This window comes from Solanum stenotomum, chromosome 11, assembly GCF_019186545.1.
Source record: "Solanum stenotomum isolate F172 chromosome 11, ASM1918654v1, whole genome shotgun sequence".
Classification (NCBI taxonomy): domain Eukaryota; kingdom Viridiplantae; phylum Streptophyta; class Magnoliopsida; order Solanales; family Solanaceae; genus Solanum; species Solanum stenotomum.
Genome location: NC_064292.1, coordinates 54444088 through 54466084, shown reverse-complemented (window position 1 = coordinate 54466084; position 21997 = coordinate 54444088). Strand labels below are relative to the sequence as shown.

The following is a 21997-nucleotide window of genomic DNA, read 5'->3' as shown; positions in this document are numbered from 1 at the left end:
AAAAAAAAAAACTAAGATAAAATATATGTGGAAAATAGTGACAGTTGTATTAAGTTGTTTAATTAGAATAGCTTAAATACTAATTAGTTACAGAGTCTGTTAGATTAAAACTGATAGTCAGTTAGTTAGCTTTGTAAATAAAGTAGTTGGTTAGTGACATGTATAAATAGACACACTTGTATCAATGAAAGGTAATGCAGTTTCACAAAATATCTCCAGTCACTTTCTTCCTTCTCCTCTAATGTCAATGTAACAGTGCTAGGTTAATACTTTCAACATGGTATCAGAGCGAGGTTCCATTGAAGCCTAGCATATCTTGCTGCATAGATCTTTATGTGAGAAGAGATCTGGAGAAGACAACTGCATATACTCGAGAAAAGGAATTTGGGGATTTCATCACTAATTGAGGAATTACAGACAATTTCATTTGTATGAAGTCAAATCCAGTTTGAATCCAAAGAAGGAGCTCAAAAATGGTAGATGCAGCAGATCTGTCAACACAATCGCCATCTCCATCAAGTTCCACACAGGTTCAGACGTTCACCGATATTCACCCCAGAAATCCCTTGTATCTTCATCCTTCAGATACACCAGGTAGCATTCTAATTTCGCAAAAGCTAACTGGTATAGAGAATTACACAGGTTGGAGCAATTCGATGAGAGTAGCATTGTTAGCTAAGAATAAAATTGCATTTGTAGATGGATCCTGTAGAAAAGAAAACTATGTAGGAGATTTAGCACATGAATGGGAAAGATGCAACGCCTTAGTTCTGTCATGGATTACTAACTCTGTTTCGAAGGAATTGGCAAATGGCCTCATGTTTTCGTCTAATGCTTGCACTGTATGGAGAGATTTAAAGAAACGTTTTGATAAAAGAAATCTAACTAGGATATATCAATTGCATCGTGAAATATGTACCATGAGTTAGGGCACTCTTACTGTTTCAGAATATTACTCTAGACTTAGAAATCTATGGGATGAACATGTCTCTTTAGTACCATTGCCTGCTTGTGAATGTGACAAATATAGGGAGTATGCTGATCATATGGAGAAACAGAGGCTTATACAATTTTTAATGGGACTAAATGAGACATTTGCTCAATCTCGAAGTCATATTCTGATGATTGTTCCTAGCCCTAACTTGAACCAAGCCTACAACATGATAATGCAAGATGAGAGTTAGAGAGTCCAGTCAAGCATGATTTCTGCTTCAGTGATACCATTGCAACAATTAGATATTAATGAGCCTACGGCATTAGCATCTGTCCAACACAACAAATTTAAGAAGGCTAATGATTTATACTGTGAGCACTGTCATATAAGAAATCATAACACCAAGTATTGCTACAAGTTTGTAACGACCCGGAAAATGNCTGCTTCAGTGATACCATTGCAACAATTAGATATTAATGAGCCTACGGCATTAGCATCTGTCCAACACAACAAATTTAAGAAGGCTAATGATCTATACTGTGAGCACTGTCATATGAGAAATCATAACACCAAGTATTGCTACAAGTTGGTAGGATATCCGGCTGATCACAAGTATGGTAAAAGGAATCCTGAGGATAGAAATGTGGATAGGAATGACAGGAAACCTCAGTTTGGGGATGAAAGACAGAGATTTCAAGGTGATAGGCAACAAAGGTTTGGTGGAAATAGGAGGCAGCAGGCACACAATGCACAATGTGTTGATAATTCTGAGTATGGAAACAAACAACAGCAGAATCAAAACACAGGCCAGCTAGATGGATTGGAGCTTGGCAGTGATTCTTCTTCATCTATGTTAGTGCCATCATTTACTCATGATCAGTATAATTATCTCATGAGGATGCTGAAAAATGACTCTTCACCACAAGGAAGTATAGCTAATATGGCAGGTATATCCCAGAACACTACTTCATGTTTTACATCAAGGTGTTTTTCTGCAGGTTTAGACATAGCTCCATGGGTGGTTGACACTGGTGCTACCAATCACATGGTCTGTAATATAAAATCCTTGCTAAATCCTTCATCTGCACCACCTTCTAACAACCAAGTACACCTTCCAAATGGCCAAACAACAGATGTTAAACACATTGGCACAATAACACTTTTTGATAATTGTGTATTGAACAATGTGTTACATGTCCCTAAGTTTGAATATAACCTCTTGTCCATCTCCAAGCTTACCAAGGAACTTCATTGTTGTGTTTCTTTTTATCCCTCTTTTTGTACCTTTCAGGACCTGTCAACTGGCAAGGTGTTGGGGATTGGTAAGGAAAAAGAGGGCTTATACCTGCTTTCCTCTACTCAACAACATCCACCTGCTAGTGCTCTAGTTGAACACCAATCTTGTTCATCATCTATTCATGCTGATAAAGCTGATACATCCATCTGGCATCTCAGACTTGGGCATGCACCAATAGCTGTTCTTCAGAAGATTCCCATACTCAACTCCAATAATTTGCCTGCAACATCTATTTTTTGTCTTGTTTGTCCTCTTTCTAGACAAACTAGATTTCCCTTTCCCACTAGTACTAAGAAGTCTGTTCATATTTTTGATCTCATTCACATGGATGTTTGGGGTCCTTATAAACAATGTACTTACAATGGTTACAGATATTTCCTTACTATTGTTGATGATCATTCCAGAATGACATGGATTTACTTGTTAAGATTGAAAAGTGATGTAATAATACACATTACTTCATTCCTTAATCTCATTAAGAATCAGTTTTCAGCATCTGTTAAAATTGTTAGGACTGATAATGGGTTGGAATTCTTCAATTCTCAATGTCATACTCTTTTTACTTCCCTTGGTATTATACATCAAAGTATTTGTGTGCATACACCTCAGCAAAATGGCATTGCTGAGAGAAAACACAGGCACCTTCTTGAAATGGCAAGAGCCATTAGATTTCAAGCTCATGTACCCCTCAAATTTTGGGGAGAATGTGTCACTACTGCATCATTTCTCATAAACAGACTGCCCTCCACAGTTCTATCAAACAAATCACCTTATGAGGTATTTCATGGACACCCTCCTAAGCTAGACCATATCAAAGTGTTTGGATGTCTATGTTATGCAACCAAACATCTGTTCACAGATAAGCTGTCTTCCAAAGTTATACCCTCTGTGTTCATGGGCTATTCACCCACCCAGAAAGGGTACAAACTTTACAATATCTTCTCAGACACCTTCTTCATCAATAGAGATGTTTCCTTCAGAGAACATATCTTCCCTTTTCAGCATCCCAAGTCCACTTTCTTGGCTCCAGACTCCCTGTCCACTTCACATACTTTTCTTCCTACCTCAGCATTTCCACATCCTATGGATGTGCCTTTGTCATCCACTCATCACACCTTGCCCATACCTTCTTGTTCTTCACTTCCATCTGTTTCTTCAATGTCATCTTCTCCTATCACTACCACTGATCCTGTCATTGTTTCATCTCCACATTCTGCCAGGAAATCCACCAGAGTTATTAAGCCTTCCATTTGGCACACTGATTACATTACCAAATCATCTACATCTCATCCAATTTCCAACTATCTTTCTTATTATGTAGTCTCACCATCTTACAAAGCCTACCTCATAGCCTTTTCTGCTTCTATTACTAAGCCATCTTCTTATACTCAAGCTGCTCAAGATAAACTTTGGGTTTATGCTATGGACCAAGAGATTGCTGCACTCACTGATAATCACACTTGGGAAGTTGTAGACCTACCTGCAGGTAAAACTCCTATTGGATGTAAATGGGTGTACAAGATAAAATACAAGGCTGATGGATCTATAGAGAGGTATAAAGCTAGATTGGTTGCCAAGGGGTTTACTTAGCAAGAAGGGCTTGATTACCATGACACATTTTCTCCCGTGGTTAAAATGGTCACTGTGAGGACTGTTGTTTCTATTGCTGCTCAGTCTAACTGGCCTTTATTACAGATGGATGTTTACAATGCCTTCTTCCAGGGTGATCTTATAGAGGAGGTTTATATGACTTTGCCACCAGGTTTTGGCAGCCAGGGGGAGCACAGGGTATGTAGGCTACTCAAATCCCTGTATGGTTTAAAACAAGCCAGCAGACAGTGGAATTTGAAGCTTACAACAGCACTGGTTCAGTCTGGTTTTACACAAAGCAGGTTGGATTATTCTTTGTTTACAAAAGAGAATGAAAGAGGAATTGTTATCATACTTGTTTATGTTAATGACCTGTTAATTACTGGTAGTGACAACAAGTTAATTCAGGATGCTAAACAAATTCTGAATCATAATTTCAAAATGAAAGACCTAGGGGAGTTGAGGTACTTCCTTGGTATAGAATTTGCCAGATCAAGTAGAGGGATCTTGATGAATCAAAGAAGAAATGCACTGGAGCTAATTTCAGAATGTGGTTTGGGGGAGGAAAGCCTACTGCAACACCACTAAAACAGAATCAAAAATTGACAAGCTTGGAGTATGATGAAGTTTTTGAGTTTACAGATGATGATGCAGAATTGGAGGACAGAAGAGTATATCAAAGACTCATAGGAAAGTTATTATATTTGGCAATGACAAGACCAGATATTTCCTATGCAGTACAACATCTGAGCCAGTTCATGCATGCACCTAAGAAATCACACTATGAAGTAGCCCTACATGTGGTGAGATATGTAAAGCAACAATCTGCATTGGGACTACTTATGAGTAGCAAGAAATCAGGAAAGGTAAAGGCCTATTGTGATGCAGATTGGGCATCATGCTTGATATCAAGAAAATCTGTGACAAGTTTTGGAATTAAGTATGGAGACTCACTGATTTCATGGAAATCCAAGAAACAAAGTATAGTGTCAAGAAGCTCAGCGGAAGCTGAGTATAGAAGTATGGCAACAACAGTGGCAGAGTTAGTGTGGTTGCAGAGTTTGATGAAGGAACTAGGTGCTCAAGTGGAGTTACCAATGGAGTTATATTGTGATAATAAAGCAGTCTTACAGATAGCTTCAAATCCTATGTATCATGAGAGAACCAAACACATAGAGATTGATTGCCGCTTCATTAGGGAAAGGTTACAAGAAGAACTGATTACAACTTCCTACATTGCTAGCAAAGATCAATTGGCAGACATATTCACAAAAGCTTTGGGAAAACAACTGCACACTGAGATGTTATTCAAGTTAGGATTGCTCGACATTTTTCACCATCCAACTTGAGGGGGAGTGTGGAAAATAGTGACAGTTGTATTAAGTTGTTTAATTAGAATAGCTTAAATACTAATTAGTTACAGAGTCTGTTAGATTAAAACTGATAGTCAGTTAGTTAGCTTTGTAAATAAAGTAGTTGGTTAGTGACATGTATAAATAGACACACTTGTATTAATGAAAGGTAATGCAGTTTCACAAAATATCTCCAGTCACTTTCTTCCTTCTCCTCTAATGTCAATGTAACAGTGCTAGGTTAATACTTTCAACAATATACATATGTGTCGATTCAAAGGCGGCTCAAGGGTGAAGACAGTAAAATATAGAGTTAATAGTTAAAAATGTGTTTTAACGATTATAACTATTTGATATTTCATTTATCTATCTAAACTATTATCTTTTTTATATTAAAATATACTTTAATATTGAATTGATCTGCACACATTTATTATCGATTAAAAATAAATATTTGATCAACTTAACGTCAAGATTTTTTTTAGCACAAATTTAGTAATAATTTAAATAGGTAAATAATACAATGTATCATTTTTCTTTGAAGTCTTCTTGTTCATACGTACTCCATTTCTTTGTTAAAACCTGTCTCACTTTAAGCATCTCATTTCAAACTATTTAAATTTCATATAGGAGTTGTAGTTTGTTTATATTCTCTGGTCTTATTATTTTTTAATAGAGTTGGTGAAAGAGTTGGTGATTTGGTGGTCTAAAGATATATATATATATATATATATATAACTTTGAGAATTTGAATTTTTTTTTATTAATTATAAATTACTTAAATCAAACACACGTGAGAATCAGAAGTAGAGGTGGACCTAAGATATGAAATTTACCATAATTCAATAGTGAACAGAACAATACACACAATAAATAATACAATAACTGAGTCAAGATGATGCTAAAATTGAAGAATAAGATAGTAGGAGAATGATTAAAAAACACAATACTAGTAAGAAAAACTAGATAACACTCGACAATTTACTAACCTTCTATCCTAATTTTCAACCTCTAAATCTTCCTATCTATAATCATATTGATCATGTCCTCGATAAACCAGCAAGCTAGTATAAGATAATGGCTAGTTATTAATTATAGAGATAATAAATTAAATTTAAGACAGACAAACAAATAAACAAACGAAACCAAAATACCAATATGAAGAAAGAAAATTTTATTAGAGTATGATGATAAAAATATTATTCTCTAGAACAATATTCATTCTATTAAAAAAAATGACTATGAAAACTAAAAAAAAAATATGACTACCTACAAAATTAAATATAATCCCTTTTTTTTATTTTGTTGAAGGTCCTTCGAGACGAATATAATCATACATGAGTCCAGTAAAAGGACCATAAACTGATGCTTGCTTCAAATATATTATATTTTCACCAATATAAAGTTGTGTCCCTGGAAATTCAATATCGAAAGTCATATATAATCCATGAATTCCATGTCTTGCTATTGCATTACTCATCCCAATTGGTGAACTATCAAACCATGGTCTTGGTTTGGATGGAGTATTTATCCACACCTATAAATATAAAAATTCAACAAAAAAGTTAGAACGACAATTAAAATAAGATTTTTGTCATGTATATTATTATTCAATACGTGTAACATAAAGCTATACGTAAGGGTAAATAACATGTTTGTTCCTTCTATTGTTAGTAAATTTGAATTATAATTTTGGTAATACGTGATTAGTTACTTTGAAATGTGCATTTTTGACCATTCCCTTACTTGAGAATATTCACAATTTTTCAGAATTATCAACTTTTATACCATTTACATGAGGGTAATATATACATGTAAAAGTAGTCCAAATATAATATACACAATCGATATTTGATTTTCTTTAATTTTTTAATTGGTGTTTTCCTCATAAATTTTATAAACTAAAATATGTTGAGTATTGAGAGTAGAGACGAAGATTCCATACTAGTAAATGAGCATAAGATGCAGAAGCCAAAGCTATATGAAGATGATAAGTGCCACTAGAATCCACATTTTTAACATCAAATACAATTTGCCATGTTGTTGCTGAAAAACTCCTATCCTTATTTCTCCTGCAATTAATATTTTTAAAAAATATTATAAGTAATTATTAAAAAAAATAGACAAATAAATAATTAAAAAGACATTATAAACAATTACCTATTTACATGGGCAAAGAACCAATCTTTTCTAAAATCACTAACACCAATTTTGTACACTAAATCTCCATTAGGATATAAATCAGTGTAACGATCCCATAAACCATATTGTCTAAATCTGTAATTAGCAACGTATCATGATAATCAAATTAGAAAAAAACACGGTATAGTGCATAAAACATCTCACGTTCACGAAAGGTCTGAGGAAGGGTCACAAATGTAAACAGTCTACTGTAATACAAATATTAGTGACTGATCGACCCCGTAGTACTTACTTATGTATAGTAGTGTTAGTGTACAAATAATTTTGAAGACCAGGCAATGGATCAGGTATAAAAAATTCATTAGCAGTTCTATCTGGAAATCCAATTTCCCATAATGTTGGACCATTTCTTGGAGCTTCAAAAATAATTTGACCTAAGTTTGTGTCCTTTCCTGCAAAAATTAAATTATATAAGTTAGAATTTTTATTATACTATAGTGTTTTATTAGTTTTGTATTATATGACACTTTTTCTTTTTAATCGATTAAGAAAAGACATTGCATATTTAAGTTCAAAAATTCTAAAGATACTATTGGTACATGTCAAAAGTACTTTTTAAAAAAAATAAGTTTATTCATTTAATGAAATATTATCGTATAAAATGAAACAGACAGAATACCTTGTGTAACGGTTATATAAGAAGAGAATTTGTAATCTCCCATAACTCCAGGGACCCAAGAATATACTCCATAAATTCCAGGTCTAACATTATTTATCTTAAAATTACCAGAATCATCCGTTTGAGTCCAAAATTAATAACCCTGTCAATAATAAATAAATAACATAATTAATTAATGATTTTTTAAATTTAACCATACATAATATATAATAAAATAAAAATATAGACAAACAAAAGTACATTACCTTGGTTTCACTTTGCCAAGATCCAACAAGTCCAGGTTCAGCAAGTCCAATAAATGCATTTAATGCAGGCAAAGCATCTACATTTATAGACCTAAAAAAAAGACATTTATTAAGTTATAAATAGTCTAATTAATTTATATACACTGATTATATAAAAAAACATACGTACAAATGCGATAATTTGAAGCATGCAAGTCCAAATATACCCACGGTTAGTACAAAGGGCATATTTGGAACTTTTATATTATTTATAGGTAAATTTGAGACAAAAGATAACGATGGAGGATTCTATGAGCTAGACGTCAGACTAACGAATGACAAATATAAGTCAAATCCAATAAGTTAAGGGTATTTCTTACTCTTTTTCCTTTTTTATATTGCTAGTGTATACACATTAAACTCGATTTTAGTTAAATCACTCACTAATTATAGAATTTTAAGAATTTTAAGAAAATAATTACCAGTCATGAACCATTAATTGACCACTAACTGAGCCACGTTGATTTGCATGAAGATAATCTATTGATGCAGGAAAATCATAAGGCCATTTATTTGTTTCTTCATTCATCTGCAAAAATTAACAAAATATTAGTTTTCACTCATAGAAAGTATTTTTTTAAAAAAAACTAATTAAGTTAAATTAAAAATTAATTAATTAATTACCTGTCTTTTAGCATCTTCCCAAAGTATGGTATGATCATTGGTAGAATCTGAATTAACATAGAAAAATACAGGCCCAAAAACCTTAGTCCATGCTTCTCCATTTGTTAATGAAACTCCCAATTGTGGCCCAGCATAATGCCCACTGAAAAATATCTGTAAAAAAAATAATATATATGTAAATTACTCAAACATTTATAATAATTTATAATTTCGTTCACAAAACGTTTTCATTAGACTTTTCATCGAAAATCTCATATTTCTGATAGGACCATTGATCGAAACTTGAAAACTCACTCATTTTTAGTAGTAGTATCTAGTATGTATATCGTTTTCATAGAGTTTAACTTCTATACATTATTACAATAACTATAGCATACCCAATGTGACTCCACAAGTAGGGTCTAAAAAGGAAGATCGATGTATGCAGATCTTATCTCTACCTTTGTAAGTGACATTAGAGAGTGTTTTTGATGAAGTAAATCAAAATAGGATTGAAAAAAATAACAACATAACAACAAGTTGAACATAAAGCAAAATTTCATATTTCCAACAAGAACGTTAACAAAGTAAAAAATTGTTACACTGTCATTGTATATAAGTTTCATATTTCCGACAAGAATGTTCACTCCTTTTTAGTGGTACTAGTAAAATATACATGTCAATTCTAATTTCATAGAGTTTGACTTCTGTATATTAACAGTATAAAAATTTGATAAACTATCGATGTATACAAGTTAAACGTGTTTTTATCATTATATATATAAGATAATTGTAGCTAAAAGGATATATATACTTACAGCCATAGATGTTGGACCAACATGAGAGGTAAGATCTTGCTTCATAGGTCCACCATTACAATATTCATAACTTGGTGAAATTACCCAAAACCCCATGTGTGGAGTATCACTTATCCACCCATGAACTTTAATATTTTTAATCTCATCTGTATATTGGTACTTGTCATCAACCTAAAAGATCAAAAAAATACTTAAAATTAGCAAAACATTTAACTTATATATATTGACAGTTTAAAAATAACACTATTCATACAAAACATTATCATATCAGACTTGACACAAAATAAAGACTATATTTCGAATATTTTATTAACTTGTATACACTAACAGTATAAAACGCTATTCATACAAAACTTTATCATATCAGATTTGACACAAGATAACTACTCCGAACATTTTATATTATCAGTGCACAAAACTTAAGCTCGATAAAATATTGTTACCTCATCTTTGAGTCTAGGGTTGGATGGATTTGTAATTTTAACAGCTTCTCTATAATCTAGTGTTTGACCACTAGCACGATCCTCTTCTGTTGGCATTATCCTTTGTCTATCGTCTGATATTGCCATAAAATGAAACCTAACAATAAAAATTAGAAAGAAAAAAAATTATACACACAAATTTAATATCCAAGATAGTAATTATCCTTTTAATTTATATTCGAATTTTCGGAAAAAATAAAATAAAAATTGTTTGCGGAAAACGTTTATGATAATTTAACGGCTCTAAAAATGTTGGTCGTTATAATGAAATTGTTATATGGAAAAACAATCCTCAAATATTTTAGGGAAAATTACGCGGTTAAGCAAACTTATATTACTTAATTACTCATCATAGCTATAGTATGCTATAATTATCACTCACGACTAACATTATACATTAATTGCGCGACTTCGAGTTTGTATAATTAGTCATGTTTATATATGTATAATTCGTCAGAATATACAAATACATATGTATAATATACAATTATCTAACCTATATACATATACAATTCACCTCTCTCCCACTCTCTGCCCTCTCTCGCTCGCCTCTCTCCTCCCTCTCCCAATCTCGCTCGCCTCTCTCCTCCCTCTCCCAATCTCGCTTGCTATATATACAATTGCATATGTATAATATACAATTATCTAACATATATATATACAATTCACCTCTCTCCCCCTCTCTGCCCTCTCTCTCTCGCCTCTCTCAATCTCGCTCTCCTCTCTCCTCCTTCTCCCAATCTCTCTTGCCATATATACAAATATATATGTATAATATACAATTATCTAACCTATATACATATACAATTCACCTTTCTCCACTCTTTGCCCCCTCTCTCTCGCCTCTCTCCTCTCTCTCCCAGTCTCGCTCGCCTCTCTCCTCCACATAACATGTAGCTACGAATTGTAATTATCAAACTATAGCTATGGAGAGTAATTAGACTATTTTTGAGTGGCTATATGTGAAAGTTCCCCAATATTTTAAGCACAGTCAAACCTCTTTATATAGCAACAACATTTATTTGAATATTTTTTTATTGCTATAATAAATATTGTTATTTAAATTATATAACATAACATGAAAACCCGATTCCAAAAATTGAATAAACTTACAGTGATTTGCTGAGCTTAATAGCAATTCTAGCTTCGTCCAAATTTACAGCTGGCCATCCTTTTAAATGTTGAAATATTCCATATGAATAAAATCCAGAACTCCCACGTAGCATCACATACCTATATACATTTATTTTTGCTTTTATATAATTCACGACAGTTCAGTGCACAAAGCATTCAGCGTTATGATGCAGGATTCAAGGAAAGGGTTACACTCCAAGGGGTGTGATGTCTGGTCACACGAAAATAACTTTACAGTTGTTCCAAGGCTCTCGACCTTTCTATATTTTTCATATAATTTCAATATACTATATTATAAAATCTCACCTTTTGTCAACATTTAGAGGAGGATTGTTACCATTCAAAGGATCATATATTTTTTGGAAAGAAACTTCAACTTTGTTATCATCTTGTGCTATCACACTAAATTTTGATGCTAAAAGCCTGCCAAAAAAATCAAGAAAAAATGTACATAATTTTTTTTAAAAAAAATGTAACAAATAGAAGAAAAGAAAATTAAAAATCTTACGTGTCAAATTTACCATTCCACATAGTATCCCAATATCTGCAGGAGTTGTAATTAATAAATCAAATAAATTAATTTAATTAATTACCACAATATATTTATTAATCTAAAATTATTTAAAAAAATTAGCTTACCCTCTTTGTGTTTCTTGTAAAGGTTCAAGGAGATTATCAATACCATTATATTTAACTCCAAACATAGAGCCAGTAGGATTAGTTAAAGAAAGTTGAACAATGCCATTATCAATTACCACCTGATAAAATAAGTTAATAAAAAAAAATTAGCTCATAAAGTAAAAAAAAAACTCGTTTAACTATCGAAATAGTATATAAAGTACTGAAACAGTCGAACAGAAAGAACAAATAAAGAGATTTTTTACATGTTGACTTGTGACCGTCAGTGTGACGGGAGGAGAAACTTGTTGCAATTTTGGATTCTCTTTTGTTGAAGTATTCCTGTAATTTAATTACAAGAGGAAATAACAAAAATAAATATATGTATATATAACATAATAAATAAATATTTTTAGTCGTTAATTATAATTATTATTATTATATTTTATAGTACGTACCGATTATCATGATGGTGCACCCTTGAACCATTGACGAGCAAGAAAAATTGGAAAATACTAGCAAAGCAATACAAAACTATTTTGTTTTGCATCTTGAAACCCATTTTTCAACACTGCAATTAATAGAAAAAAAAAACATCAATGTTAGAGAATATCCAAAAAATATAATCGTATATCATTCATGCATGCGAAAAATAAAAACAATAGTTCTAAAATACGGATTCGAGCTTTGTATTGAATATGAAATCATTTTTATTAAATAACGTTTTACTCTCAATTGATTCGAATTTAATCAGGGGTGGAGTTCTATTATCGGGTGGCAAAAAAACCAAATAAAGGACAATATGGAGAATTTATACATCAATGTAATTCACTTTAACCACCTATATAAACCTGATTTACTTTTTCAATTACCTACTATTGTAACTTAATCAAGGGTATGAAGTAGCGTGACTAGAATAATCCAAGAATAATTATATTATGCATACAGAAAATAATATTATGTATATAAATTAAAAACAACTTTTTAAAAAATATATACTAAAGTTTTGAACATCCTAGCTTCACTACTGATTATTTAATTTGTATGCTATACAAAATTTATACATTGTAGTTTAAATGCTAAACAAAATCCAATAACATTGAGAGAAAAAAGTGTGTGAACCTTAAGACAAAACAAGAACTTGTTTTCTAAATTCTAAGGAGAAGAATTACTATATAATTAGTAAAAAAAAACAGGTACAATTTCTATGGGTATATATAGGAGCTTACTTGCCCTTAATATGTAATTAATAAATTGCTAAGTATACTACGGACATATTCCTTATTTAATTTCTCCAAATTTAACTTAAGGTAATATGGAAAGTTTAATTATTATTTTTTACAGTAAAATGGAAAGTTGAACTTTATTTATTTATTTATTTTTAGGAAGAAAAAAAAACACACAGATTAGTACTCCTTTTTCAACCACAAGGTGTGTTTCATGAAGAAAAAAAAAACCTACCATAAATGTCAATTTATGTGAGAGAATATTTGTATTTAATAAGTAGAATAATTGTACATTTTATAATTAAAAGTCAAATATTAAAAAAATATATATACCAGAAGTACCATAAAGATGCAACGTTTTTTAATTTTGATTTGATGAAAAAAGTACATTTTAAAATGTCCATCAAAATTTACATAATTTAACTCTTGAAATTAAGTAAAACATGATAATTAATTTCGGACGGCGAGCATCAAAAAATTACACCAAACAAGGAAAGATTTGTTCTATTAATTTATTTTTCCTTAGTTTTTTTTTTTTTTTACGTAACCAACATAATACTTTGTAGTTCCCAAAATACAATATAGACAAACTTAGTTCCAAACAACAAAAAGTTGGTTTAATCGGAGATTTTGAGTTCAAACAATGTGGATGAAGAATTTCTCAGTATTATATGCTTTTAAACCTTTGATCGTCCTACTCGGTGCTAATTTTAATTAGTTGAACATGATAACTTAAACAGACAGGAAAATTTTTAATAATTATTTTGATTTTAACGGTTCAAGATTAGTAGATTCAGAAATAAATATCACTTTTTTTTTTGTTCTTGATAATTCAAATTCTATCAACATGTGCATCCAAAAAATTCGTCGTTCTATATCATCTAAAAGTTTAAGTCAAACATTAATTCCTTCAGACTAATCGCTTTCATCTGAAGGACCTTCGAGACGAATATAATCATACATAAGTCCTCTAAAAGGCCTATCACCTCTACTTTGCTTGAGATACATAATATTTGTTCCAAAACCAAGGAGAGAGCCAGGAACATTTATAGTATATAGTCTGTATATTCCATGTATACCATGTCTTGCTATCGCGTTATCCTTCCCTATCAACCCTGTCGAATAGTGAGGAGCATCGATTTCTGGATCATTGAATCGAACCTAAAACGTTGGAACAAACATGCAATTATAAGTCAACAAAAGCTATGTAGAAATAGCGTTCACAGACCATTTTTAGGCATTGTCTTTGAAATGTAGCCTATGTCATGATGTTACAAATTCTATAGACGAGACTTCATGACAATGACTATTTTCAATTACATGACCAAAAAGTGGCTATTTGTTAGTCACAAATAAAATGATTGATAAAGATTATTTGTACATACTTGCAATTCAGCTTCATGTGCTGAGGCCAATGCTAGTTGAAGAGTATAGTTTGATGACTGATCAACATCTTCAAGATCAAATAGAACTTGCCATGTTGTTGGTGCATAAGTCTTGTTCCCATCATCACTATATATATCACCAAAGTCATAATCAAGATTCTATAAAGTCAGAGTTTGATACGACAAAAAATTATTTTCTAGTATTTGGTTATGAGAATTTTTATTTTTTTTAAAATCATTTTTGATGAATATTGACTAATTGTATTATTCTAAGCACATTAAGAATTTTCACTTATTACGCAAAGGGAAAATTTTAGTGATAAAAGCTATATCGATTCAGACTCTTCAAAAATGTTGTAAGATACATAGTGGATCATACAAATATATTCATTTTTCGAGGATCTGATATATAGGTGCGACATCATTTTCGGAGGGTCTGAGCAACATAGGATAATAGATGCTAAAGCATGTAAAGATGTAAAATATATCTATGATAAAAAATTATGTTGTTCGGATTCTCCAAAAAGTATCACCGGCTACATGTCGGATCGTACATTTTTGGAGGATCTAATATACAGGTGTGACAACATTTTTATAGAGTCCGGCAATATAACTACATAAGATTATATTAAAAAAAATGCTAAAGGGTGTAAAGGAGTTGTGAACATACTTGTAAAAATATCTATTGAGATGAGCAAAGAACCAATCTGTTTGATAGTTACTTAATCCAATAGTAAACACCAAATCATCATCAGGGTATATCTCTGTATACCTATCCCATAATCCATATTGCCTATACCTGAAAAAACCAACAAATTACATTTCTCGACAACAATAACATATTTAGTATAGTAGGGTCTACGTAGACCTTACACGTACCTTAATGAGGTAGAGAGGATGTTTCCGACACTCAAATTACATTTTTCAACAACAATCGCATATCTAGTATAGTAGAGTCTACGTAGACCTTACACATACCTTCTGTTAGGTAGAGAGGTTGTTTCCGACCCTCAAATTACATTTCTCAACAACAATAACATATTCAGTATAGTATGGTCTACGTAGACCTTACATGTACCTTGTGTGAGATAGAGAGGTTGTTTTCGACCCTCAGCTCAAGAAACCAATAAGAAATTGACACAAAAGTTAGATATTTAAATGGGATTTTTCTAACCTTTCTTGATTATGTACAACATATAATTGGTTCAAGAGTTTTGGTTGTGCATCAGGGATGAAGAATTCAGCAGCTGTTCTATCAGGAATTCCAATTTCCCACAATGTTGGACCATTTCTTGGAGCATCATATATAAGAGTTTCTACCCTTTTTCTTGATCCTGTTTTATACATAAACATACTAGATATGTAGATAAAGAATTTAATATTACTTACAATCAATCAATAAAAATTTCAATAGACACAAAGATCTCAGAAAGGGGAGTCTTGAAGCAACAATAAAGTTTGTGACATGGAATAAACAAGCAATTGACATCATGACACCCTTTAGGTATGGCCTCTCCATGACCTTACGTGAATACGAGTTGCTTCGTACACCAGACAAGACTTGTTTTAGGCACTAATTAGATTTGAACCCATAATTGTTGAAAGCATTGAATTTAAATCATCTTGGACTCTACTTTTCACCTATGTTGCTAGGGACTCTCCAAAAATTATGTCTCACAATGTCAGATCCTCAAAAAATGCACTACTTTTGGAGGATCCGGTATGCAATCAAGGTAAAAATAACGGACTTAAGATATCACCTAACTATTTGATGTAAATGGAAGAGTAGATATAACATTACTCCCTCCATTTTGATTTACCAACTTTGAGAAGCTTACTACATATTTAACCCCACAAGTTTTTAAAAAAAAAATCATTTTTTTTCTTAAACTCTATGTCAGTTCAAACATAGAATGAATGACGTATTTCCTGACCTGGGGTGACAATAATGTACGGATCGTACATGTAATCTCCAACAAATCCAGGCACCCAAGCATATAAACTATAGTTCCCAGGAATAACATTCTTGATCAAGAAATATCCCTCACTATCAGTTTGAGTCCAAAATTGATAAGCCTAAAGAACAAAGATACAAAATGGTTAATTTTGCAATTCAACTAACAAGTACCAATTCACAAAAATGACCTAAAATAGATAAAAATTTGCAAAAATAGCCTAAAAAGAGATAGCAATTTGCAAAAAAGAACCTTATTTTCTAATTGCCAAGATCCAACATTTCCAGGAGCAGCCAGTCCAATAAAAGCTGAATTTGCAATCATAAGACTTTGGCTAACATATCTACAAAAAAAGGCCAAAAAATTTGTTAACAAATCACTCATTTTTTAAACATAAAAGGGGCAAATTTATGGTAAATGTACCTATCTCGAACGAGCAATCTGCCACTTACAATACCACGTTGATCAGCTCGAGCATAATCCTCCAAAAGAGGGAAATTATACGGCCAATTTTCAGTCTCAACGAACATTTGTTCTTTTGCATCGGTCCAAAGTGTGAGAGTGTCTGGCTCATCAGGTGAAAGTGAGTTCATGTAGACAAAAACAGGGCCAAAAACTTTTTTCCAGGGCTCTCCATTTCTAAATTTTAGTCCCAATACTTCTCCAGCATAATGTGTACTAAAGAACATCTGTTACATAATTTAATAAGTTGATCCATTGATCGGTCAAGTCATATACATTGACCAAATAAGAAGATATGACATTAAGAGAGTTAATGTCCATCATTATGGACTCGCATTTAGGCCAGCCACGGGCTAGTGGAACACGAGTGCCCATGACATCACAATGTTCCCAAAAATTTGGGCACAGTATGAGTCATTCTCATTGAAAAATTTTAAAAGCATACACGTGTCATACATCTATTGATTTGATGTGAACATAGGTACTTACATTTAGATTTACTGGGCCGGTATGAGAAGTAAGGTCTTGTTTGACGGGCCCACCAGTTCTGAACTCATCGGTTGGTGTAATCATCCAAAACCCGGTTCGTGGAGTCGGGCTGATCCATCCATGGACCCGGTTATCCTTGTTTTCACAAGAATATTGATATTTGTCATCAACCTAAAACAAATAAATAAAATTTAGGGCACAAGAAATAGGGATAATAACGGTCTTGCATGCTTTGGCCATCTAGTATACAAAATATACATATAATATTCATATATTATAATATATATATTGTGTATACAGTTCATCACGGAAGAAAGGACTCACTAAGTCGGGATCACTAACTAATACTAATCTAATATAATAGTCTAATATATCTAATATAATAGAAAATACTAATATAATAGAAAAGAACTGTCTTTTCTGTATACTTTCCCCGGTTCCGTTGCTACCGCGGGCTTTACGCAATCGATCGGATTAGATAGATATCCCTTCAACATAGGTCATCGAAAGGATCTCGGAGACCCACCAAAGTACGAAAGCCAGGATCTTTCAGAAAACGGATTCCTATTCAAAGAGTGCATAACCGCATGGATAAAATCATACTGATAAATTGATAGGCCGAACGGTATATATATTCATTCGTAACTTCCCAATGTATCATGAATTTACCTCTCCTTTGATGAAAGAATTGTTTGGGTTTGTAAGAAGAACAGCTTCACTATAATCAAGTTTTTGGCCCACTTCACGATCATGGGCCGTTGGCATAATCCTTTGTCTTTCATCTGAAATTGCCATATATTGGAACCTGGCCCAACAATGAAAATTATCAACTTCAATTATTTTCAAAAACAAAAATTATAAATCATAACCCCACATCCCTTCTTTTTTTAACTAATAATCAAGAAACCCAAATAAGGGGGGAGGGGGGATGGGTTGATAGGTTCGCAAAATATCTCGTGTTAGCAGGGTTTGGCGAAGGGCCCTCACTCAACTAGGAGCGTCATGTAGGCAGTCTACTCTAATGAAAGCATTAGAGGCGTAACTACATTGACCAAGGATGATCATTTGAACACTTATCATCGAAAAATTCATATTGTGCCTATAGGAAATAATATTGTATATATAAGTCAAAAACAACTTTTTATAAGAGATATATACTAAAGTTTTGAATATTCTTATCATTTCCTAACGTCGCAATTAGTGACTACTTTCACGGCACGAACACAACAAATAGAATAGAATTTTAACAATAGGATAAGGAAATACATACAATTTTTCCTTGAGCTTGAAGACAATTCTTCCTTGGTAAACATCAATATCTGGCCATCCTTCTAAACGTTCCAAAATTCCATAACAATAAAATCCAGAAATTCCTCTTAATATTATAAACCTACAACAAAAAAAAAAGGTGAAAATCAAATATGACATATCTTAAATAAATTATAAAAGCTTAAAACTATATAATTAAAAAAAAATTAGGACAAAAATTAGCACCTTTTGTCAATATTCATGGAAAGTTGTTTGGAATTTAAAGAATCCCAAGTCCTTGTGAATGAAAGCTCCACTTGATTTTCATCTTCCATAATAACCTTAAAATCTGTTGCATGAAGTCTGTATACATTTTATCGTTATCAAATCGTCTCATATTTTTTCAGCCCACTAATTAACGAAGCTCTAATATGAAATGAATTGACAAAATGCATCAAAATAAAAAGATATGAACTTATTGTAGTTATATTTGAACCAGCTTACATGCAACTCGACTAATTTATTTTACTCTTTTCCAATTTTTAAGAGTCAAAATTTGTAGAAATTAAATTAAAATTTTTTATACATATAGAGAACAATAAAACTTACTTGTCAAAAATCCCTTTTTCATCTGGTTTGTTCCAAACAATATCCCAATACCTAATTTTATTTTCAAGTATACAAAATTAAGTGAATATTATAACTAAGAAAAAATATTTAAAATGAAATAAATAAAAGGTTTAAAAAAAAAAAAAACTTACCCTCTGTTATCATCTTTATTTCCATTTTCCAATAAATTATCAATTCCATTATATTGTATTCCAGTGACCATTCCACCAGGAACAGAAAAAGTAATATTAAATATTCCATTATCCACCACAACCTTCAAAAGAAAAAAAATTGAATAAGAAATAAATAAGAATATCATATCAATATTTTATATTTCAACTTATGTTGTTTGGACTTTTGAAAAAATCTCATTAAATGTATGTCAAATCCTTCAAAAGTACAGTACCACATTTTTGAAGGATCTACACAAATATGATAATATTTTTGAAAAGTCTGTACAACATAAAAAGGTTTAAAAAGAGGAAAAGAAGATTTTACATAATCATCATCCAGTCTTAGAATTTGCACTGGTGGAAAAGCTTGCTGGTCTTGTTGACTATTTTTCTTTAATACATTCCTGCAAAACAAATACCAAAAAGAAAGAAAAAACACAAAAAATTAAGAACCAAGTAAATATAGGAAACCTTAAAAGTGGTCGCGACACCATCAAAGGATGTGATACAGTAGATGAGATTGTTTTTTTCTTAATTAAAATCTCAGATTTGAGTCCTGAGTATGAAAAAAACTTTGGAAGAAAGTGTTTCCCTCAAATGGGATTCTACGCAACGTGAATCCTGAATAATCAAACTCCAATACAGATATCAGATATCAAATAGAAAACTCCAATAAAAAATTATCACGATAAATATGATAGAATGAATGAGATTCTTCTAGCTTTGATAAAAAATGTCAATTTCAAACTTTGAGTAGAAAACGCATCCCAACTAACCCACCACCCCATCTCAATTGGTAATGATATAATTATGTAAAAATAATTTGTATTTATATATCAAGCGTAAGAAAATAAAATAAAATAAGTAATAAAATAAAATAACTTATTTTTCATGAAAATATTTTCCGTTTCATAATATAGGTCAAAAGTTGGTAACATAGAGTCACAAGTACCAAAGAAAAGTTAGATTCCTTATTCACGGGTTCTCATTTAACTTCTACCACTTTCTTCTTTGTCTTTTAACCAAAAACCACCTGGTTGTGTTGATTGAACAAATTCGTAAATTAGTAACAGAGTCAAAAAATTTATTATAATAAATTAAAATACAAATATATATATATATATATATAAACAATACCAACGAAATTTAACATAAAATATTCATAATTTTTAAAATTTATATACATCATGTAATTTTTCAGGGAACGAAATTATTTTCTAAAAATATTTTTTTTTCTTCTTTTTTAAATGTTTTTTAAAAAGATATGTTCACGAGATCATATTGTGTGGTGTGAAAAGTAAAACAAAAAGATACGAATTTGGATGAATCTTTTTCATTAATGGAAAGTTGACAAAGTTAGTTCATATGAGAACGAAAAAATATGTGTGAAATATAATGGCAAATTCTTAAAGCATTTTTTGTTTTTTTCCATCACATACAAACTTGACATGTGTCATTCACTCAATTTTTTAAATTATTTTCAACAACAATAATATCATATTTCGATATAATGTTACGAGTAGAGTCTCAATAGCATTGAGCCACAAATGAGACGAAGAAAATGCAGAAGAGTATTTTAAAAAGTTAGTATATGTAAATTCTCCCAAAAAAGATTTAAAAAAATTTCAGTTATCAATCATTCTAACCAGTGAGTTGCCAATTAAGATTAATGGCTTAGTGATAAACGAAGCGGGATAAAATTATAAAAAATACAATTAAATTTCATCAAAACTGAAAAAATGATCATTTTAGCGTTTAATTTTCCATCTGTCTAAAGTTTTGATGACGGAGTCATAAAATTTTTATAGTAGCAAAAAAAAACCAATGAGATAGTCAAAAAAAAAAAAAAACAATGAGATAGTTGATATGCACTAGCTAATTCAGACACCATAATTATATAAAATACAAAAAAATATCAGCTCAACTAAGACATGAACAAACATTAATTAAACATACAAATAAATCTTAGTCAATTCTTAAATTAAATGCAGGTCAAATAACAGAATACTAATTAAAATTAAAGTAAATAAAAGTAAAGAACACTAACTGTTTTGTTAATGAAGATTCAGCCAGCAAAAATAGTTGAAGCAAAATTCCCAATAATCCAAGAACAAAGCTCCATTCTTTCTTCATTTTCTCAACTTCTAAGCAAATTTTACACACAAAAAACATACATATATAAACATTATTTATAAAAGAATCATTTTCTCGTATATAACGAAAAATAAAATCGTAAGAAGAAACAGAAATATATATATAAGACAATGCATATACCTCTTGTGTTGTGTATATAATGTGAAGAAAGCAAGCTAAGAAGAAGCAAAATATTTTTTTAAAAATAAAATAAAATAATTTTGTTTTTTTTGTCTTGTTTTTTTTACTAGGGGTGGGGGTGGGGTGGGTGGGTAGAAAGAAGTATATGTGAAAGATTTAGTGTGAAATTCAAAAGAGTAGTAAAAGCGTTACAACTTACAAGATTTGTTTTGAGAGTAAAATTAGAGCTCATTTCTTGGGTTT

The 21997-nt window shown here is 31.4% G+C and overlaps 2 protein-coding genes across 3 annotated transcripts in view; one reads left to right on the top strand and one right to left on the bottom strand.

Moving 5' to 3' along the window:
* Positions 1-21997, top strand: part of LOC125843862 (uncharacterized) — a 573332-nt gene that overhangs the window by 284158 nt on the left and 267177 nt on the right. The window lies entirely within an intron of this gene.
* Positions 14012-21640, bottom strand: LOC125843869 (probable rhamnogalacturonate lyase B). 2 transcript variants are annotated; one of them, XM_049523092.1, is made up of 15 exons: positions 21528-21640; positions 19806-19884; positions 19460-19581; positions 19308-19358; positions 18945-19061; positions 18721-18840; positions 18120-18255; positions 17451-17621; positions 16923-17188; positions 16752-16842; positions 16479-16620; positions 15719-15878; positions 15215-15343; positions 14545-14671; positions 14012-14320 (listed from the first exon to the last, which is right to left on the bottom strand). In XM_049523092.1, exons 1-15 carry the CDS (start codon positions 21611-21613, stop codon positions 14075-14077), a joined length of 2043 nt encoding a protein of 680 aa, XP_049379049.1. In that variant the 5' UTR covers positions 21614-21640; the 3' UTR covers positions 14012-14074. The 2 variants fall into 2 exon arrangements, with proteins under 2 accessions (XP_049379049.1, XP_049379050.1); XM_049523093.1 differs by lacking the exon at positions 19308-19358.

Bases quoted from the DNA above. Each gene is read 5' to 3' on its own strand.
- LOC125843869 (XM_049523092.1), bottom strand. From the start codon at position 21,613: ATGAAGAAAGAATGGAGCTTTGTTCTTGGATTATTGGGAATTTTGCTT. The intron at 18,256-18,720 runs GTATGTATTTCC...TTGTTGGGCCAG, and splicing joins TTCAAGCTCAAGGAAAAATT to GTTCCAATATATGGCAATTT. The intron at 15,879-16,478 runs GTCAGGAAATAC...TGTATAAAACAG, and splicing joins GTACATTATTGTCACCCCAG to GATCAAGAAAAAGGGTAGAA.